This window comes from Astatotilapia calliptera, chromosome 3 (assembly GCF_964374335.1).
Source record: "Astatotilapia calliptera chromosome 3, fAstCal68.1, whole genome shotgun sequence".
In the NCBI taxonomy this organism is placed as follows: Eukaryota; Metazoa; Chordata; class Actinopteri; order Cichliformes; family Cichlidae; genus Astatotilapia; species Astatotilapia calliptera.
In genome coordinates, this window is record NC_137424.1 from 73,653,658 (window position 1) to 73,676,351 (window position 22,694).

At 41.5% G+C, this 22,694-nt stretch overlaps 1 protein-coding gene and 1 long non-coding RNA gene across 3 annotated transcripts in view; both read right to left on the bottom strand.

The window, feature by feature from the left end:
- Positions 1-3,232: 3,232 nt before the first annotated feature.
- The window catches only part of LOC113018854 (uncharacterized), a 192,201-nt gene continuing 172,739 nt past the window's right edge, over positions 3,233-22,694 (bottom strand). The window contains exons 1-3 of one of the 2 annotated variants that reach the window (XR_013906524.1): positions 11,564-11,953; positions 11,177-11,348; positions 6,341-6,479 (exon numbers count right to left, since the gene is read on the bottom strand). Coding sequence is in view for 1 of the 2 variants with exons in the window: in XM_080299146.1 (XP_080155272.1) it covers positions 5,693-5,916; positions 6,144-6,479 (560 nt within the window). In the remaining variant the exon portion in view is untranslated. Of the gene's footprint in view, positions 5,917-6,143; positions 6,480-11,176; positions 11,349-11,563; positions 11,954-22,694 lie in introns of those variants that run through there. The other variant, XM_080299146.1, reaches the window with a different exon arrangement.
- Positions 16,120-17,894, bottom strand: LOC145425840 (uncharacterized). The gene is made up of 2 exons (XR_013906601.1): positions 17,751-17,894; positions 16,120-16,683 (listed from the first exon to the last, which is right to left on the bottom strand). It is a non-coding gene; the product is annotated as an uncharacterized LOC145425840 (long non-coding RNA).

The window sequence follows — 22,694 nt, forward strand, 5'->3', positions numbered from 1 at the left end:
GCATGGGCTAATTTAACGTTTCTTCTCAAACGAGGCATTTCTCTAGCACGTGCCTCTCTCTCACATTTCTCTGCTTGTGTGTGTTTTTGTTTCACCTTTTTGTTGTGATGCTCCAGGCGCCTTCCCAACCTCCACAAGTCTGTTGGCCGCAATTTTATGTGTAAAACTTCTCTTAATTTCTCCTTTAATTCTCTGCTAGCTGCTGTCTTTTCCACAGCTGCTGATTCTTGCTGAGTTTGGTGTCCATTACTATAATTTTGCTTCGGCCGCCGTGCTTGTGGGGGCAGTTGGTCCAGCCCCATAGCCACCTGTATCAACACACTGAGAGATTTATTTAATATCATTTTCATCACTGTTAAATAGACCAGCAGGCAAGACGCCCACCTTTGCACTGCAGACTACATGCCAGTCTCCCAACACACTCCTCTCTGAGTTTCCGCTTTAAACTCCAACATCATTCACACCCTAGTCATTCAACACCTTATTTGTAGTATCATAATCAGCAAAATCAGCGTTTTACTTACAGGCATGTATCATTGTTTGCAAATCAAAATTATAAAACTCAAAAACACGCTAAACAGGAAGCAAAGTCCTCTGTGCGCGTCACAGCTCATTTGCATGTTCACACACCGTCTAAAAATAGCTCGCAGCGCTGCAGTGCGCTGTCGTCACACACAGGGTCACACAAAGCTCAGACAAAACTCTATTTTATATTACAAAGACGTCTTATATTTACAATCACTGACAGGCCTGACAGATTCAGCACCTAACAAATTTCGACAAATTTAAAATAACGGGTCTTACCGAAGAAAGTCCAACTTTTTTGTAATCAATCAAACAGTATCTGTTACTTCTGGGAACAGTTTCTGACCTAACTTCTAAATCCCTAACTCAATTTAACTTTGTCCAAACAAGCACATGACACCGTTTTAAACGGTGAGGAGATTCTAACTCCTAGCTTATTTCAGGATGCCCTGTACCCCACAGTTAAAGCCAAACTGAACTAACCCTGTTCGCCGACAGGTCAAGACCGCGCGTCCACGGCCAGGAGGGGGCGTAACCCCCGGGCTATGTGCTTCTTAGCAGACTTCTGGGCTGCCGTCCTATAATAATTTTCACCTAACCGATTTTGAGAAATTTTACCATAACGGGTCTCACCGAAGAAAGATAACTTTTTTACGACCAATTAAACAGTCTCTGTTACTTCTGGGAACAGTTTCTGTCCTAATTTGTAAAACTATTAACCAGTCTCTGTTACTTCTGGGAACAGTTTCTGTCCTAATTTCCCTACCAAACTACCTGAGCCTTCAGCTCAATATCCAGGGACTCAAACCCAACATTCTCTGTTACTTCTGGGAACAGTTTCATATTTCTTCAACTTCATTAAATACTCTTAAGCAACTTTAACTGCATAACACACGGTGATTCTCATCAAAATCAAAACAGACCCTCTACCAGTAATTTCAGTGAGTAGACTTTAATTTAGTCATATCCAATTTGGCACATTTTGGAAATAATTCAACAGGTAGTGCCTTACCTTTAGATAAGCCGGCTTTTGTCCACTCACATCAGACCACTGGCTCGTGCCTGTCCGTTCGACAACCTCGGACCGTCCAAACTTTTAAATTCCACCCCAATACCACAGGACGAGCCCCCAAGCTGTTAAGGTTCAAAATATTGGGGATGGAGACAAGAGTAAAAACCACAATAACAACACTGGTCCGGCCGGGTTGAGTCAAACGATGATTTAATGATCACACACGTGGGAGATGGACACTGATGCAGACAGCCTCAAAATCTCAAAATGGTGGAGCATTGCTCAAACTTTTATAGCCTCTGGTGCCTCCACCTTATCATAAAAAGCCTAAACATTCACATGCTCTCTCTCACACAGCGCCTGAGCTATGACCTTGGCTCCCTGTTTATCTGCTCCTGCTGAGATGGGGCAGAAAACTCCAGCACACTCTGTTCTCTTCTACTCAGACAAATTAGACAATAACCTTCTGCGAACAGTATTTCTTATAACTCAGCAATATAATGCATCATAAAACAATATCATTCATTCACAACAAGTCAGCAATTTAATGTAATGCAAATCAGTTTAACTAATGCAATAGTTATCAGCTTCTTCTAATTCAGGAGAATAATGCAAACTAAAACTACATAATAATTCACAATCTTTGATTAGGGGTATAACATGGCATAAAATAATATCATAATTTTACATAACTTAGTTACATTACTAGTTACTTCCATCAAATGTTACTCAGTTACTTCAAGTTACTCGTTACTTTCAGAGTAACTAGTTACTAGGGAAAGTAACTTTGGTTTTACTCAGAATTCTCTTGTTAATGTGTTGCTTCCGTAACTGGATACCCAGCCAGATTGCCAGTCTTCTAGCTTGCTTACTTGCCACAAGTGCACTGTGCCACCTACCAACAGAAAGGAAAAGATAATGTGCATATTTCCACGAGAGAAATCCCACGCCTGGACCGTCGTTGACCGCCACCTTGATTCTAGCCTACGTCACAGCATCATGTGCGCTTCTTACATCCAACACAAAAACTGCAGTCGTGGTGCTTTGATTGTACTCAGAACTCAGAAATTCTGCCTTCTGAATAGGAAGATGTAGGTAACACCAGACTGCAGATGAGCTGCATACAGGGCTGGACTGGGACAAAAAAATCAGCCCGGGCGTTTTGACTAGAGACCGGCCCACCATTATAGGAAAAATCTTAAACCCTTTGAATGAAAACAAACGCTGTTGTGACAGTGATGTACACTGTCTTGATGGTATATATGCATCAATCTATCAATCGTTTGTTGTAAGACTCAGATAATTATTTTTTAAAAGCTAGATATTTTAAATGAGAATAAGAAAGTATTTCTTAGCACCCACCCAGCTGTATAGAAACCCCGTCATGCTAGCTAGCATGCAGTACGAAAAAGTCAGCATAACGAAAATAAGCTCCAACTAAACTTGGTTTATATCTGACCCAGAGAGACTGCAGGTCATAACTTCTTACCTGAAGTTCAGTTCACCTGACACTCGGACAGGCGGCCGCTTCGGGTCTCTCCTCTTGCCTTCCTTTTCCTTCATCCACCTGCTGGCCACCACCACTTGCTAATGTTACTGAATCTGTGGAAGCTCCAAGATAGGCTCGTTATTCATTACTTCGTGTGGTGGCTATCTAAATCCCAGTAACGAGTAATTTTGGCATAATAACTAATTACTGTGCTCGTTACCACAATAATAACGTAGTTACTGTAACGCGTTACTTAATAATGCGTTAGTCCCAACACTGGGCAAGAGACAGAAAACATGCTGTTGTTTGCACATATTTAATATTCAGCTCTGCACAGGAGCTGAAGCAGAGTCCAGCCTGTTGCCTTTACAGTATAATACTTGTATTAAAAGTACAGCAATGATAATTAGTGACTGAGCAGCCCAGGGCGTTTCGCTTGATTTCTTTAGTCAGGGTTCATTCACCTGCACGGGTTAGCTAAACGACCTTTACAAAACAACAACCGACAGCCGAGTGCTCATCTTAGCTAGCTACCTAGCTAAGGATGGTAATTAATTAATTTTAGCTTGACAGCAATCCCATCTGCTAACATGGAGGAGGTGGGGTTTATGATAGTGATGTGCGGATCGATCCTGAAATATCGATTCCTCCGATACCAGTCATTTATGTTCTAGAATCGATTCTCACATTAAAATATCGATATTTTTAGTAATTTGGGGTTAATTTGTAGTTTATCATTAACAGCAACACAGTGGAAAGAAACTATAACATTCGGATTGTCTACATTCAAAGGAACTACTTCCTCTTCCGCCTTTCATAGTCATGTGCGAAATACGGCTGTATAAATGTCTCGCAGCCCCTTGGCGCGCGCACTCATAACAATGGCTGAGCGTAACTGTTACATGTTAAAAGTTGGGGTTTTTTTGCGACCCAGAAAGAGAAATAAGAATAATATTAAAACTAAGTTGCTGCTGCCATTGTTGGAAACTGGAATTGGCTCGGCCGCGCTATGAATTCTGCGATATGGTTTTTCAATTTTGTTGTCCAGGTGGAAATTCGGGAGAATGGTGGCTCCGGGATTCCCCCGGAAAAATCGGGAGGGTTGGCATGTTTGGTTGTGGCAACATCACTAACCTTGTCAAACACCTCAGAGTAAATCATATCACAGAATATGAGGCGCGTATGTTGAGACGAACTGAAGAGGAGGAGAGAGTCAGGTGCTGCTAGGGCGAGACAGACGTCTCTCACAGAGTCCTTTAGTGCTGCAGGCAGGCAAGGTGTTCAAATAGGCACAACTTCAGTTTTTTTTATTTCTATATGATGAACTCTGCATTATTAAGTGATAAGAACAAGTAATCTGATGTCCTGTAATCATTATGATGCTATAATTTGAAATACAATAAATAAAATAAGTTTTTTTGTATAAAGTATCGGTATCAGATCAGTATCGTCGATACCACCCTGAAAAGTACTTGGTATCGAATCGGAAAGGAAATCAGTGGTATCGCACATCACTAGTTTATGACCCATACTGCAGCCAGAAAAGAGAGGGTGATAGAGACGTTTTGGCTTCATTTTTAGGCAGCGGTGGCATCGTCCATGTTTTCTACAGTCACTGATTTATAACTAAAACTATTTTAGACACAGAAGTAAAGCCCAAGAGTCGCCATCAATTTACCTACAACATTTATTTAAGCAAGACAGCATCAGACTGTCAATGTGATTCCAACAGCATCTTAAGCTTGTGTATAATTAAAAAAAAAAAACCCTACACATCACAAAAACACAGGAAGAAAAAAACTCAGGGGGTTAGGTGTGAGTCTTAGAAAGAAGAGTTTAAAAGAAGCCATAAAAATACAGAACTGTCAGAATTCTGTAGAGTCTATAGAAAAAGAGACGGATTCATAAATGTCTTTGTTTCTGCTCTAACCTTACCCAAACAATGCTGCTCTACAACTCTAGACTTCCAGCCACAAAGACAACAGCTGGAGAAACATCTGTCTACCTCTGACATCCACCAGCTCATCCATACAACAAACAAACATCAACAACCAGGAAGCAGCTTCACCTCTGATCACACACACTCAACTCTACTCACTCACCTGGAGGAACAACTCTCAGATAAATGATGATGGTCTCCCACGATTGTTCTACTTCCACGAAGAGCTCAGTTTGACTTGGACAACATTTCTACATCCAAACTGAGTCAAAGCTCGTTCATTTGTAACTGATCAATGATTCTGAACACAAGCAGGCAGATTATTGATCGTCTATAATCCACAGACCTTCATCTACACTCAGATCATCACACAGCGTTTGTGTTGTCACTTCATTCAGTGTGTGTAGCAGCTGATCTCAGGTCTGTGTTGTTCATCTCTCACAGAACAAGTAAGTTCTTACAAACAGCTGAACCTGAAGCTCCAACACAAAAACACTCACCGACTCTGAGATCAGAGCTCAGAAATTCATGTATGTTTGTAACACAGTTTGACTTTGTGTCAGTAAATCTCATGAACAGTCTGAAGATGAATAAACTGTAGTTCAGAGTCACTGACAGACAGCACAGACACACACTGTTGGTCGGAGTCTGAACATGATGATCATCAGAGAAATAACATCAGACTCTGAACATCCAGCTTTCTACAGCGTCTGCTGGATGTTCACCATCATTTATTTATCTTTCTTTGTGTTTGTTCATCTGACTCACATTCAGGCTGAAGATGCTCTGCTACATGTGGATCAGCAGGATTCGGTTTACAGCTTCTGTAGATCAGGATACCAACAACAGCAACAAGAAGAAGTACTGCAGAAACTGTCAGACCAGCTATCAGTCCAGTAGATAGATCCTCCTTCCCTCCATCTTTGTTGTCTTCATCCTTCTCTTGTCCTCCTGTGAGAAACAGGTGTGAGGTGTCAGGTAGGTGATGAGTGAAGAACAGAACAGAATCCATTTCCTCTTCAAACTGCTGTCAGACATTATCTACTGCACTCTGATCACATCACTCAGACCAGCTGCTTTCTACAAAGTCTCATCAACAACATCTTTAGAAACAAACATCAACAACCAGGAAGCAGCTTCACCTCTGATCACACACACACTCAACTCTACTCACTCACCTGGAGGAACAACATGAAGGTAGATGATGTTGATGAGATTCAAATACTTTGTTCCTATCAGGACGACACCACACTCGTATGCTCCAGCATCATTAATCGTCACATTCTTCAGAATCAAAGACACGTCTCCATCCTTCATCTGTCTGTCCTGCAGATCCACCCGGTTCTTAAAAGATGGATGCTGACCATCTGAGTGAATGTGCCCATCCCGGTACAAAAACACATATTTATCTCTCAGGTCAGCTCTGCTCCACTCTAAAATAAGGATGTTGTTGTTTGGAGCTCGACATGTCAGAGTGACGTCCTGTCCAGACTCAGCTGTGATGTTTTTCTGCTCTGAAAGAGGAAACAACACAGAGCAGAGAGGTTAAAGGTCAAAGTGTTCACTTCTACAGCAGCCAATCAGAAACACACAATAAAAGACAGTCTTCTGTTATTAGATGATGATCTTTGATTGTGTTTCTTCTTGTGTCAGCTGCTCCCTTCAGGCGTCACCACAGCGAGTCTTCTCCTCCTCCTCACCTGATCCCGAGCATCTTCATCAGGGCTGATTTGTGACAGAAGGACAGAAGCAAGAGTGAAAGGGAAGGTTTGAAGATGGCAGTGAGCTGCTGTCATGTTTGCTTTGGAGACTCTGACACAAAGACAGGAGGCAGAGCTGAACATGTTCAGATTTTCATTGAGAGCAGAATGGACGAGATTATGAACGAGTTCATCAGAGGGAAGCTCAGGCTGAGACGTTTGGAGACAAAGTTCATGAGCAAAGACTGAGACGGATGAAAAACATCATCTGAAAAACAAATCTTTGGTTTTAGAATCTGTTAGTTTGATAAAATGTTGTTGATGGACGAGTTCATTGAGACTCTGGATGTCTGTCAGACTGAGTCACTGCTTTTTATTGTAACAGCTGTACTGATGCTCCTGAATCTGGCCTCTGACACAAACCTCCAAACAGTAAGAATGAAAAAAGAATAAAACTATTAAAACTCTTCAAGCAATAAATAATCAAACCTGAAAAAGAAGAAAATCATCTGGAAACTAAACTGAACTAAACACAAAAAGTCCAAATGGAATAAAAACTCAAACTAATGAGAAAAAACTACAATAACTCTGTTCCACAAACAACAACATGTGCTGATAATAAGTGAACATAATGTGTGAGAGAAAGCAGCCTCTCATTATAAGACACTGTGAGTCTCTGCATGCTGCCTTTATGGAGCTACAGCTGTTTGTATACAGGGCGGGCCATTTATATGGATACACCATAATAACATGGGAATGGTTGGTGATATTAAAGTCCTGTTTGTGGCACATTAGTATATGTGAGGGGGCAAACTCCTCAAGATGGGTGGTGACCATGGTGGCCATTTAGAAGTCGGCCATCTTGGATACAACTTGTTTTTTCAATAGGAAGAGGGCCATGTGACACATCAAACTTATTGGTAATGTCACAAGAAAAACAATGGTGTGCTTGGTTTCAACGTAACTTTATTCTTTCATGAGTTATTTACAAGTTTCTCTTTGTTCACAGCCATTGACATGTCGAAGAGGTTAACACGTGAGGAGCAGATCGAAATTGTGTTAATATCTGGTGAACGCAGTAACAGGGTCATTGCAGCACATTTCAATGCAAGACACCCTACGAGACCACCCATCTCCCATGCTACAGTTAGCAAACTGCTTGCTAAGTTTCGTGAAACTGGTTCAGTGTTGGATTTTCCAAAATGTGGACGCAAGAAAACTGTCACTAATGAAGAAACATCAGTGGCTGTCCTAGTTTCATTCAGCAAGAGCCCACAGCGTAGCACTCGCCGCATGTCACTGGAGAGTGGCATTAGTCGAACATCCCTTCGGCGGATATTAGCTACTCACAAATGGCACCCTTACAAACTCCAGCTACTGCAGCATCTCAACGAGGATGACCCAGATCGGCGCACAGAATCTGCAGAATGGGCAAAACAAAAATTGGAACAGGACTCTCATTTCACGCAGAAGATTTTGTTCAGTGATGAGGCAAACTTTTATGTGAATGGTGAAGTTAACAAACAAAACCACCGCTATTGGTCTGACACTAACCCACATTGGATGGATCCCTCCAAGACTGTTGGAACAATAAAAGTGATGGTTTGGTGTGGTATACGGAGGACAATGATAGTGGGTCCATTCTTCATCAATGGAAACCTCAAGACGACTGGATATTTGAAATTGCTACATGATGATGTGTTTCCCTCTTTATGCACTGAAGCTGGCACGTTCCCTGAGTTTTTCCAGCAAGATGGTGCACCAACACATTATGGGTGCCAGGTCCGAGCATTCCTAGATGAACAGTTTCCTGGAAAGTGGATTGGTCGTCGTGGGCCAGATGAATGGCCCCCAAGGTCTCCCGATCTGACCCGCTTAGACTTTAATCTTTGGGGTCACCTGAAGGCAATTGTCTATGGTGTGAAGATACGAGATGTGCATCACCTGAAACTACGGATACTGGAAGCCTGTGCTGGCATTTCTCCTGCGGTGTTGCTATCAGTGTATGAAGAGTGGGAGAAGAGGGTTGCACTGACAATCCAACACAATGGGCAGCACACTGAACACATTTTACAAGTGGTCAGAAACTTGTAAATAACTCATGAAAGAATAAAGTTACGTTGAAACCAAGCACACCATTGTTTTTCTTGTGACATTACCAATAAGTTTGATGTGTCACATGGCCCTCTTCCTATTGAAAAAACAAAAGTTTTATCCAAGATGGCCAACTTCTATATGGCCACCATGGTCACCACCCATCTTGAGGAGTTTGCCCCCTCACATATACTAATGTGCCACAAACAGGACTTTAATATCACCAACCATTTCCATGTTATTACGGTGTATCCATATAAATGGCCCACCCTGTATAATATCCTGAGATATTGTATCGTGAATAGTACCCTGTACACTGAACAAAAAGCTTTGTAGCTGTATACTGACTCCTGAAACTACAACACATCACACTGACACACACATTACACTTCTTTGTCTCTGTTCTACAAACTGCTGACCAACACACACAGACTCCACCCAGCTTTGTGTCGATCGAAACACTGAATGAATATGAAACTACTTCTTAGAGAAATATAATCAGCATGTAAACCAGACTGAGACTCTTTATCTCAGAATTAAACTCAGTTTAGTTTCTATCAGTTAAATCTCACCTGCAGAGACGAACAGGACAAACATCAGCGTGGAGCAGAGTGACGGAGTTGCAGCAGACATGTCCGTGTTCTCTGTTTCTGCTCATCTGACTCTTAGCTTGTTCTAAATGTCTGAGTCTGTTGGTATTTTCACTGAATAACTGAACCTGAGCTTAAACCTGAACACATCAGATTAAATTTAAGGTTTAAATAAAGATCAAAATTTGTTCTTCAACGATTTGCTCGATCTCAAAATGTCCTACAGGTCCTACAAATGTCCTACACGTGACCTACAGGTCACGTGGAATATTGTTCCACGTGACCTGTTGTTCAGCTGCGTGTTCAAACTCAACTCTTCAATCTCAGATTCAACACCTGATACAGAAGAAGAAGAAGTCGTGTTGGTTCGACGTTTGATATGTTGGACCAATAAAATGTGAATTTTCTAGAAATGTCATGTTTCAAGGTTTACAGGGTTAACATCCAGTAGAAATTGAATAAAATTTTAAAATTTGTCTCAATCGTTTTTGAAACAGTTTTTCTGTTCAAACATTTTTGTGGGTGGAAGTTAACTGAACTGTAACCATGACAACTGAAACTTTTTACCTAAAAAGTTTGACTGAAGATGATTTTAGAAAAAGACAGCAAACACTTACTGTTGTTCTTAAGAGATGTGTTAAATCCTCAAACACTCTTCTGATCATCAGGATGAACAAACATCCATATGAAGATAAAAAGTGTGAGATTGGTTTAATCCATCTGCTTTCTCTGTAGGTCAAAAGGAACCTACTGCTTTTACAAAGCAATTTGTAAGAAGTCAATCTGTTGTTGAACTGACTTCCGTGCCAGACAGCTCAACAACTGACTTATGTTTCACTTTGACGTCACATTTAACAGGTTTCACAGTAACAGGAAACGAACGTTTCCAAGGAAACAGGGAAATGTAGAGACAACCCTCCACTCTGAGAATTGAGATAAACTTGATCTTAATGAATAAAGTCAAAGGTCATGAGCTCCTGTGCAGCTGTTCTGCAGAACTTTGTCCACCTTTGATTTATTGATTGATTTGCCAGTGTGTCTCAGTGAGTTGAGTTAATGGTAACTTTATTGTAACAATATGGGAAATTGATTTGATCTGTCCATACACAGAGAGACAAAAACAAAACAGACAGTAAAAAAAAAAAAAAGGTCTTTAAGTTGTGTTGCAGCCACAGAGATCAAATCTTTGTTCTTTATGTAGAACCAGTGAGTTTGTTTGGACAAAGAAGCAGCACAAACACACACAGAGAAAACATACATGACTGTAATCAGAGTACAGGAGAGTAACTGACTAAATTTCCTCTTTGTGATTTAGGTGATTTTCTTCTTTATATTGTGCCAGATAAAGTCTGACAGCTTTTAACAATAACAAATGTAACACCCGTCCCACGTTCTATTGAGAGGGGCCCTGGGTTCCTGTTGTCACTTTCCTATTGATACTCCCTTTTTAATGCTTATGGTATTAAATATGCAATAAAACTACACTATATGGAAATAAATCACACACAAGCAGGTCAATTATAAAGTTAACTCCACTTTACTGAATGCTGAATTAACAACACAAAGAAAATAAGTAAAATCAATAAAGTTTGTTAAACAATGATAAGGTATCTACCTCAACAGAAACAAAATAATCAAATAATATTGTGGGCCCACACGCACTCTCACCAAACACACACACCTCAAGTGCTACAGTCTTTCTGCTAGCAAACCCCTCGTTGCAGGCCTGAGTCGTGGCTCGGGTGCGTTGGGACCTAAAACAATATGGTCGCTTCACTTGTTGCCAAGCAGTACAAACAAAAAGCACGTGCAAACAACAGTACTCACACCTCCAGGCAGTTCAAGGGGATAGCGGTGAAACTGGGTCACGGCTACCAGCAGGTCACGGCAGCAGCACTCACAGTCGTCCTTTCCACGTGCTCCCACGTGAACACATAACTTCAGCACACCAGCAGAAGGGACCTCTCTGACACACCAGCAAGACGTCCGTCTCCTCCTACTGAATCACACAACTCCGCTAAATGCCAGTTCACATGCGATAACATTCAATCTTAGCATTAGCTTAATAAATAAAAACAGAGCAGAACAAGAGCTTAGCGAATATGCTAGGCTACGCTAGCGGCTATGTTAGCAGTTGTGCTAGCGGCTGTGTTAGCGCTAATCCGTTTTACACAATAACATTGGATACAAGTGTCAGACAAAATCCACATTTACCTCACAGTAGGGTACAACAGTTCTCGACTCCAGTTAACTATCCGTCAACCCGAAAATGCGTCTGTCGCCCTTCTATGAACTCTGCGTTCACTCGACACTGTTCAGCTCTCGTCTCTCTCGCTTCCTGCAGAGTGCACACGGCTCCCCACTTACTCCCACCCCTCTACCTGAGACTACTTCAGGGTTCACTGGAGCTGTAGTACATATCAATACCATATCAAAAATAATGACATAAACCTCAAAATACAAATAAAAAGGTTGTGCATTTAACTGACACACATCACATACTTTGCAGGTATACATTCTTGAACACATTAAACATTTGCAATTAACTATCAATATTAATGAACAAATTGAAATAATGAGCTACTTATATAGCCAGGGCTACACAAAAATCACCCAACTGTTTTTTCTTTCTTTTTTTCAAGAATAATTTTGTGTGCATGTTTCTTTTCTTTCTTGCCATGTGATCTCACTGTTGTATGTGCATGCGTGGCCACTTTGTTGAAACATGAAGGGCTCTAATGATGCAGTACATTCATCGTTAGTGGAAGTGAGCAGCATGCAGTGTATTGTGGACACAGTCACTGGTGGGGATGTTCAGTGGTGAGTCTGTGTTTTTGTGTTCTGTTCCTTTTGTGAAACACATGATCAAAGAGTTTATGAGAGGCTGTGTTTGTCCACAGTCACAACCTCAGCACATGTGATTGGATCAGTAATGGCAGCTTTGAGTCTCACATGGTTGGTGTTTCATGGGTGGCTGGAGTCACAGTTTCACTCCAATGTTAAAAAACCTTTAAATACTCTTCATAGTATAAATACTATATACAAATATTAAGATGTTCTCCCAAACTCAAGGAACGTTCTTTTCTCTGATTGTGCATGAAAACAGGAAGTTATGTCAAAGTGAAACTACAATCCTGTCTGTTTTTAAATCAGTAAAGCGTTTGTTTATGTAACATCAGCTGATCGAAACTTCAGATGAAGCTTATCAAAGAAACAAAACAGAAACAATAAGAGAAGAGGAATCTGTGATGTCAGAGGTGGTGTACTCAGAAACAGTGGACCTTTGTGTTCATGGGAGGAAGTGTGACTGAGTAAATTTCCTCCAGTTGAAATGAGTTAATAAGTTCAGCCTTAATGTTTTATTCTGTTTTACACTTTGGTGACTTTACACACTTTATGTTCTACAAACTAAACATGTGAAGAGCTCATGATCCTGTTAGCGTCTCTGGGTCTGTTCCCACTGTTCTGTTTCTTGGACTTGGATCTAGGTTGTGTTTTGACAAGTGAGTTCTCTTATAAAGACACACAGAGACCGAGTTCCAAAGCATACACAGATTTCTATGCGAGGCAAATTTCTCTCCATGTGTGAACCTGCAGGTAAAACAGAGGCAAAGCTGTTCCTGTGAAATGAAACTGAAAGCCTCGAATTGGATTTGTTCCCCTTAGTTACAAACACCTCCATTTAGAAACTGGATTTTGTGTTTTCTTTGTTTGATATTTGAATCTGTTTGATCTTGTGGTATTGTAAAGAATTATTTGTTTATATAAATATATTTATTTGCGTATGCATAGCGGTTATTAATTACAAGTACAGACATCTGAAGTTCATGTTATTCATCTGAAGAACACACAGAATGAGTGTGATAATAGTGTGTTGCTATACTGGTAATGCCAGGTGAGGCAGCATCGGTGCTGCGTTACGTGAATGTCCTGTACAAAGGTGGAAGAAGAGAGTGTCCTGTAGGAGGCAGTGAATGGACACTGGTGTTGTGAACATGTGACTAAAAAGAAGGTTCAGTAAAACAAGTAGCAACAATATTCCTGTGTGTTCCTGTGTCAGTGATTTCATTTTGGTTTTTGAAGACGCAACAGATCTGAAACATTTAAGTTTCAGCTCCTAACTTTTTTTCTTAGGTGTATCAACACAAAAATTAGGTGCAACCACATTTTTCAACCACATTTTTTTTCAACACTGCAGCTGTAGATGTTCACTTTTTAAAAAATACATGCATAATGCAAAATGCTGCAGCAAAAGTCCTGACAGGGACTAGAAAGAGAGAGCATATTTCTCCTGTTTTGGCTTCCCTTCATTGGCTTCCTGTTAAGTCCAGAATTGAATTCAAAATCCTGCTCCTCACATACAAGGTCTTAAATAATCAGGCCCCATCTTATCTTAATGACCTTGTAGTACCATATCACCCTATTAGAGCGCTCCGCTCTCGCTCTGCAGGCCTACTTGTTGTTCCTAGAGTATTTAAAAGTAGAATGGGAGGCAGAGCCTTCAGTTTTCAGGCCCCTCTTCTGTGGAACCAGCTTCCAGTTTGGATTCGGGAGACAGACACTATCTCTACTTTTAAGATTAGGCTTAAAACTTTCCTTTTTGCTAAAGCATATAGTTAGGGCTGGACCAGGTGACCCTGGATCCTCCCTTAGTTATGCTGCAATAGACGTAGGCTGCCGGGGGATTCCCATGATGCATTGAGTTTTTCCTTTCCTTTATGTTTATGTAAGTTCCAGCTGGAAGGTGATCATTGGTTGGAGAGTGAATGGGGACGACTACAAGACTGGTTGTTCCTACCTATGCCGCATTTCCAATCAGGCTGTGTTTACTTGTGTGATGAAGTTTATGCATCTAGAAGAGCTAAATTAGTTTTTTGTAGAAATTATTAATATTGTTAGTTATTAGTTAGTTGGTTATTAGATGCTGCTCCAGCCAGAGAATCCCCCGCCCTCTCCTCCCTGTGCTGCAAGCAGCAGGTGCACCTCGCAAACGGAGGGCGTCCTTACTCCCAGCAAATGGCCGATAGAAAACCGATCGGTGCCTATGCCATTCCCAATATGCGCTGGCTAATGTCGGGGCAGCATGAGTACGAGCAATTTTTTATTTTTATTTTTTTTGCCGATGCCCGTGATGCCGCCCCCCACCACAATGCTGCCCCGGGCAACCGCCCATGTCGCCTGTATCAATAACCGCTACTGTGTGTAACGTTGGTACCCAGTCTGGATTTGTTTGATTCATTTCATAGGCAGGCTTCCCTACAGTTGTGCGAAAGAATTAGCGAATCGTTACATAGCACGTATGTCTGCACAGTCACTTAATTCTATGTTTGTTCGCAATTTCTACAACCTCCGAGAGCCCCAACGATAATATTATTAAGCTATAAAGAGTGATATGAACATATATAGAACTTACCGGAGTGAAAATGTCTGGAGCACCAACAGATATCTGGAGATGGAAGAGAACTGGATATCAGCTCGTCTCACGGCTGCTATCCAGGCAAGACGCCTTCGTTTTGTAAGGTCAGCAATGTAGTATTTTTACTCAGTTGTATAAAGCATTTGTATTCTATTTTTATCCTATTGTATATTTTATTCTACTGTATATAGTATTTTATTTTATTCTATTCTGTACAGTTGGGTACAGTATTTTATTCTTGTCGTATTCTAATTTTTGCTATATAACTTTTACACTGTCCACTTCCTGCTGTGACAAAACAAATTTCCCACGTGTGGGACTAATAAAGGTTATCTTATCTTATCATGTTGCTTCCAGGTTGGGAAAGAATAAAAAGACAAAACCTTTTTAGGCTTATTCCCGTGCCGGTCGTGTGATCGAACATTACAGCCAGCATTGAAGATCCATAGCTGTGTGCTCCTTTTTCGCTTGCGCTTTGTTTGGTCCCGGAAAATGGCGCATCAGGCCAAAATCCTTTCCACGCCCACCCCTGTGACATCACGCTGGTTTAGGCCGCCATTTTGGGGGTCTAAACAAAGCGCAAGCGAAAAGGGAGCGAAGGCACACACAACAGGGTTTATCTTTTCATTCTTTCCCAACCTGGAAGCAACATGAGCAGCTCGTGTATCAATGTTAGCAAACGGAGGCGTCTAGCCTGGAGAGCAGCTGTGAGACGAGCTGACGTGCAGTTCTCTTCCATCTCCAAATATCTGTTGGTGCTCCAGACATTTTCATTCCGGTAAGTTCTACATATGTTCATATCTTTATAGCCTATTAGTTTTATTTTCTATGCACTCTGAGCTCATAGCAAATGACAAAAAACATTCTACTGAGTGATTTTGCAGAACTACCTTCTATTTATAGAGATGCTAATTATTTGGCATTATTGCAGCAAACCAGCCTATTAAATGGATGAAACATCATGACTGAGTTCCAGTGCTACACAAGGGACCTGCTTCAAACATACCACCATGCCAATCAGATTACTTCTTCCATGTGAGGGTGAAGAGGTGACCCTCCTGGATAAGATGGTGAAGGTTTGCTGCGTTTGGTGAACAGTGTGATAATAAAACCAGGGAAGAATGAAACCTGCTCCTGTTAAATATTCTTAAGTCTTGTGCTGTTAAAATTGCTGTATTTTTTCAAAAGATACAGTAAATAAACTAATGTTAGTAGTGGGTGATATCATATAAACACTCATGATTTGGTGTAAACGTTTTGTCATTTGTAAACTATAAAGGACATGGATTCTACACTGTTACTGATGTGATGTTCTATAAAGTGGTTTTAATAAAATTAAAAAAAGAGGCAAAAATTAGTTTGTTTCTTTATTCAACTTTTGAACAGTGGGACTCAGTCAGTATATATTCAGTAAATGCAAATTATTTACACGGCAGTGCACTACAGGCATAAATCTAGACCCCTAGATAAAACATGATGGGTCATTCCCACAACCCACAGCTTTACTGTGTTCCAGCAAAGTATCCAATAGCAGTGACAACTCCTCCACAGTACCAGGTGGGATTTTTCTGTTTTGAGGACGGCTCCTTTTACCTGTCACTACAGATGGTCTGTTTATGTTTTGATCAAGAGCCTTTTTTTGGGCAGCTGAAGAGGAGAAGTCCATCTTATGGCCAACCTCTGGCTGTATCTTGGTCATATTACCCAGCAAAACCCAGTATGCAGGTTCATCTGTAACAGTCCTTGTGCCACGGATCAACACTGTTGCTTCTACATTAAACAGAAGAGCAGCGACATGGCTGCAGGTCTCTGCGACTCCGGCCATACAGCTGCAGTGGGCGGCTTCAACCTTCCCTGTGATGCTAACAGTGACCCATGGCTGCAATGCTGGTTCATTCAGTCTTTGAGAGTGCAGGACCTGAAACACACACAAAGTTCTGAAACCTGTGTAAGAAACTCCATTCCGGGTTTCTCTGAGGCGTGGGCTTTCATCATCAGAGTTCATCCTTTAACCTATAACAATTAAAATATTCTCAAGTATGATCAACGGTTAATTACGGCACCGGCCGGAGTACCGGGAGCAGTTTGGAAGAACAAAAAGACGCAGAGACTGTTCTAGATTGTCATCCCAAACTAACTCAAAGTTTATTCTTTTGTGCAGCAGTTTTTATAGGCAGACAACAAGTTTCAGTTCAGACCCTGCCCACTGGGTGGGGTGGTGTCCTTCGACAGTTGGAATCCTTTGTTCAGCAAGGGCAATAAAGATGCACTCACAAGGCCTATAAATCTTATACAGAGGTCTCCTACATCCGTGAGTTCTGACACAACCCAGATGGTCTTCACATAAACATCTTCTGCAAGGGAGTGATAAGTAAAAGAGTGATTTGTTGGTGTTTTCCCTCCAACCTTAGTATCTACTTTCACACCATAAAATCTTCAGTTGACACAGCAAGAGGAGATGAGGTTCAAACAAAGGGCATTGCAGAAACAGGGTCCTTTGTATAATAACATCAAAAACAATACTCAGCAAATGCTACCATGGTATCAAAATATCACAACAACCTGCCTGCAGAAAATGAACCTAAAGTATGTAATGCAAGGATGTCATCACTTTAGAGATGGAGAAAGCATAAAGTGACAATTATGAATCACTTAATATGATAAGGAGATTCTGCAGGTCATTAATCAATGTATAAAACTAAAATAAAATGTATTTTTAGTGACACAGGATACAAACATGGAAGCAAGATGTGTAATTAGGATTATTTATAATAAATATGAATAGTGCAATTTCTTTAACCATAAAGAATAACAATCCTTCAGGACAATGTCACATCAATGCACTGAACTCACTATGTTATCCATCTAACAGCCTCCACATGTTCTCACTGTAATTTCCCCTCATGAATGAATTTATGCTGCACTAATCTGAATGTTTGCAGGGAAATCAAACGCATTTCACTTGCAGTACTCGAGCTGACTTACCTTTGTTTGAATGACGACTTGTACGCGCTGACTCCACAGACAAGGTCCGAAAATATGTCAGGCTACGTCAGTAGCGGTTGGTCTTCAGGGTTTCTACTCCACGGCCGAATTTCATACGGGTCCACATTTCCAATGCACGCTATTTTCTGCAAGTACCGCTGCTTCGCCTCTGGACGAAGTCTCTATAGGGCTTTGGAGTTGACGTTACGCCGCAATGCATTGTGGGAGCGCAGCTCCATTTTCGGGGTCTACGAATCAAAACAAACACACTGTGTTGGAACGACGACGACAAGAAACATGCTTAAAAGCAGCTCAAAAGAAAACGGACGGTATAGAGACCGATTGCGTCCAGAGGCGAAGCAGCGGTACTTGCAGAAAATAGCGTGCATTGGAAATGTGGACCCGTATGAAATACGGCAGTGGAGTAAAGACCCAGACGACCTACCGCCACTGTCCTACCCCGATATCTTCACGTATCTTGTTTGTGGAGTAAGCGCTTACACAGCGAACCAGTTTCGTAATTACAAGTCACTGGAGGCGCACATCCAATTTACAAATGGCTGGGTGCAAGATTTGGCTATTTTCAAGCCGCCAAAACTCTGAGTACGTCGTCAAAGTAAGTCAGCTGGAGTGCATCGAGTGAAATAGCCATTTTCCACCCCCCACCATAATTAATGTTATACCTCTATCATTGAACTGCTAAAATATCGTTATCATATTATATGCCCGTAATTGTAAAGTACATGCAAATTAACACATTGATAATCGGGCCATTATTAACGCCAATTTGTGTCCTTCCTGTCTCATTTCATTTATTGTCTTTATCAAGTCACTCCATTCGATGTTTGATCGCAATTTCTATAACTTCTGAGACCACCAACGATGATATTATTCAGCTATAAAGTGTGATGTGAACATATTTAGAACTTACCGGAATGAAAATGTCTTGAGCACACCAGCTGATATCTGGAGACGTAACAGAACTTGATATCAGCTCGTCTCACGGCTGCTATCCAGGCTAGACGCCTTCGTTTGGTAATATCCGATACATGAGCTCCTTCATGTTGCTTCCAGGTTGGGAAAGCATAAAAAGACAATCGAAACTTATTCCCGTGCCGGTCGTAAGATCGAACATTGCAGCCGACCACACAGCAAGTACGAACCATGGCTATGCTTTCGCTCCTTACTTAGACCCCCAAAATGGCGGATCGGGCCAAAATCCTTTCCACGCCCACCCCCGTGACATCACGCTCCAAAGCCCTATACAGTCCATTGTCTTTTGAGCTGCTTTTAAGCATCTTGTAATCGTCGTTCCAACACTGTGTGTCTGTGTGTGCCCTATAGGGCTTTAGAGTTGACGTCACGCCGCAGTGCATTGTGGGATCATGGCGCCATGTTAGAAAGCCACAAATCAAAACAAACACACTGTTGGAAGCAGGTCTGCCAGAACCATGCTTAAAATCAGCACAAAAGACAAAGAGACTGCTTGCGCCTGGATGCCAAGAGACGTTAGGCTGTTTGTTCTAATTTTCTATGACCTCAGCGCATTGAAAATAAAACTAAAAGCCTATAAAGAGCAATACGAATTTCTTTAGAACTTATCGGAATGAAGATGTGGAGAGCACACCAACAAAAAATGATGACAGAGAACTCGATATCAGCTCGTCTCACCGCTGCTCTCCAAGCCTGACATCTTCGTTTGGTAACATCAGATACATGAGATCCCTCACGTTGCTTCCAGGAGGGGAAACAGTAAAAATAGAGCCCATTTTCCAGCTTATTTCTTTCCCTATCGTGCTATCACCTAACACTGCAATCGACAACACAGCAAGTACATGCCATAGCTGATGTTTCCATCTGCTTTCGCTCCTGTAGCCCTTTGTTTGGCCTACTAACATGGCGGCTCGACCAAAAATCGTGACCACTCCCCCTCCCATGACATCACGCTCTAAAGCCCTATCCTTCGGCTACCGGACCCGAGACCTGCCCGTGTCGCGGTTCTATGGAACCTGAAGAATGGAAAGAGACGGCGAGGAAGACCTAAAATAACATGGAGGAGGACTTTCCTTGAAGATTTACGTTGAGTCGAACTGTCATGGGATGAAGCAACAACTGCCGCGATAGACCGAGTTCAATGGCGTTCTCTTGTCGCCCGATGCGCCGATCAGCGCGGGAGGATCTATGTCTAAGTAAGTCATCACAGCACTATGAACTGTGGGTAATCCCTCAGGTCCACGGAGATGAGGACTTATAGAAAATGTGAATAAGGACTCAAAGTGTGTGCAGAGAGCCGTCGTGCACTTGATAACATGACAACTGCCTGTCGTCCTCTGAGCCTTCAGAGGCCGACACAAAGCTGTGACTGTTTATCTGCACGTCTCAAACACGCCTCCATTTGTCTGCAGGCTGAGTGATCTGACTGAGCTCAGCCTCCATTTTCTACAGGGAGACGCTCAGAGGGGCTTTCAGTTTCATTTCACAGGAACAGACTTGCTTCTGTTTTACATGCAGGTGCTGCACAGAGCACATCCTGTTCAACCTGTTTGTGTGACTGACTCCATCTTAGACTAAAGGCTGGATCAGCTGGTTCAACAGATCAGCAGTTTGCATAATTTTCATCTATGAAAAAACCCAACAGTCCTGTCCACAGTGTGTTTAGTACACTGGGTGTTTTATCTGTTACTAATTGTGTTTAACATTGTAAAAGGGTCACAAAAGGTTGATTCTGTTCATCTGGATGTAGCGTTTTCGGTGGGAGAAACATTTCATCACTCATCCAGGTGACTTCTTCAGTCTCAGCAGCCTGCAGGTTTCACTAGTCTTATAAACAGTACATTTGTAAAATAATTGAATAATTATTCTACAAATAATTGATATTTGGGGAAATCGACGGCGCATTTGAAGTACACTTCGAATTGGGACAGCCGCCGTCGCGTGGCAGACCCTGAATTGGGACACAGCCTAAAATATGTTTTATCATGTGTTTGTGACATCATGCTGACGTCAGCCTGATGACATCATCAGGTTTTATAGATCATGTGCTGATGTCAGCAGTGTTAATATGTAAATCTAGTGCAGTATATTCATCTTTGTGTCAGTGTGAAGTCACATAATGTTGCACTGAAAAAATAATATTTTAAAAAGCTCAAACAAAGAGTGTTCATGTCCTCCAATGACTAATATATTGTTTTAATGTTTGGAGATGGAAACTAAAGCTTTGTCCTCATTCATGTGATCCTGACCTTTGACCTTTGTATTTATTATATTTACTCACATGATTGGAGCAGAACTGGAAATCTTTGGCTTCTATAATCTGTAAAAACTTCAGATTTTAAGATGTTTTCATGCAGTGTGTGATTTTGTGACACTTTATAGCATCATTGTGACGTCGTATTGAAAAAATAAACTGTGTGTTGTTCCGCTCTCTTCGTGTCCTTTCATATCAGATATTAAACTCCACATGGTTTCTTTACATTAATTTTGAAAGTCAACTTTGACCTTTGGCCCTAACAACAAAGGTCTACACTGCTAACACACAGACAGACAACATGACAGTGGTTGTGTGTTTGTTGTCACGGCAGCAGCAGCCATCAGTGACACCAGCACACAAAAGCAACACAACAGCAGGTTCAAACACTCAAAGAGCTGCGTTACATTTAAATGTGTGACTGGTTGCGGAGCTGTTTGATGTTATGTGTCAGAGTTCAGCTTCACATGTTTGAAATAATAACACATATCTGGGAGCAATAATGACAGAATAAGGAACAGGACAGACGATGACGACCTTCTTCTGTTGGACATGTGCACATCAGTTATATGCATTGATCCAGTGCTGCTTCACAAGTACACACACACAACAGGAAGCGGTTACTGCTTACAGATGAAGGTTATGTGGAGTAAACATCTGATTTACTGTTGACTGGTTTCATCTGTGAAAACACATCAAATGAAATGAATTGAAGAAAACCTGTCAGACTTTATCTGACACAATATAAAGAAAAAAAAAATCACCTCCATCACAAAGAGGAAATTCAATTCAATTTTATTTATATAGCGCCAAATCACAACAAAAGTCGCCTCAAGGCGCTTCATAGATACAGAGAAAAACCCAACAATCATGTGACCCCCTATGAACAAGCACTTTGGCGACAGTGGGAAGGAAAAACTCCCTTTTAACAGGAAGAAACCTCCAGCAGAACCAGGCTCAGGGAGGGGCGGCCATCTGCTGCGACCGGTTGGGGTGAGAGAAGGAAGACAGGATAAAGACATGATGTTGAAGAGAGAAAGAGTTTAATGGCAAGTACGATTCAATGCAGAGAGGTGACTGAAAAGCAAAAATGCAATGGACTCGTGCATTGAGTTTTCCCACACATGTTTACAGACAAACTGCAGATCATGGAAGAGAGACAGAGGTTAATAACAGATATGATTCAATGCAGAGAGGTCTATTAACACATAGTGAGTGAGAAAGGTGACTGGAAAGGAAAAACTCAATGCATCATGGGAATCCCCCGGCAGCCTACATCTATTGCAGTATAACTAAGGGAGGATTCAGGGGAAGTGTACTCAGTTACTGCCCTGTACTCTCATTAAGGTCATGTGATTTCCAGGAAGTGCTGCAGCGCTGCATGCTCTCTCCGTGTAGACTATTTTCTGCTGCTCGTCTTTCATCAGTTTTATATCAGCTTTCTTCTGCTGCTTCTCTGTCACTGAAACTTTGGACAAAGTTCTCCAGAACAGCCGTGGTTTTATGGAGGCTACAGCTAAATGCTGCCTCCTCCATAGTACAACATACATGTTTATACAGTGATGGGTGATGATGGTCTTTAATGTTGCAGAGAACATTAAAGATCAGAGACATGTGGAGCATAAAAACTAGAACAAACAACTCCCACGCCTGCAATTACATCAATTTTCTTCAGGTAAATCTAAGTTAATTTCACA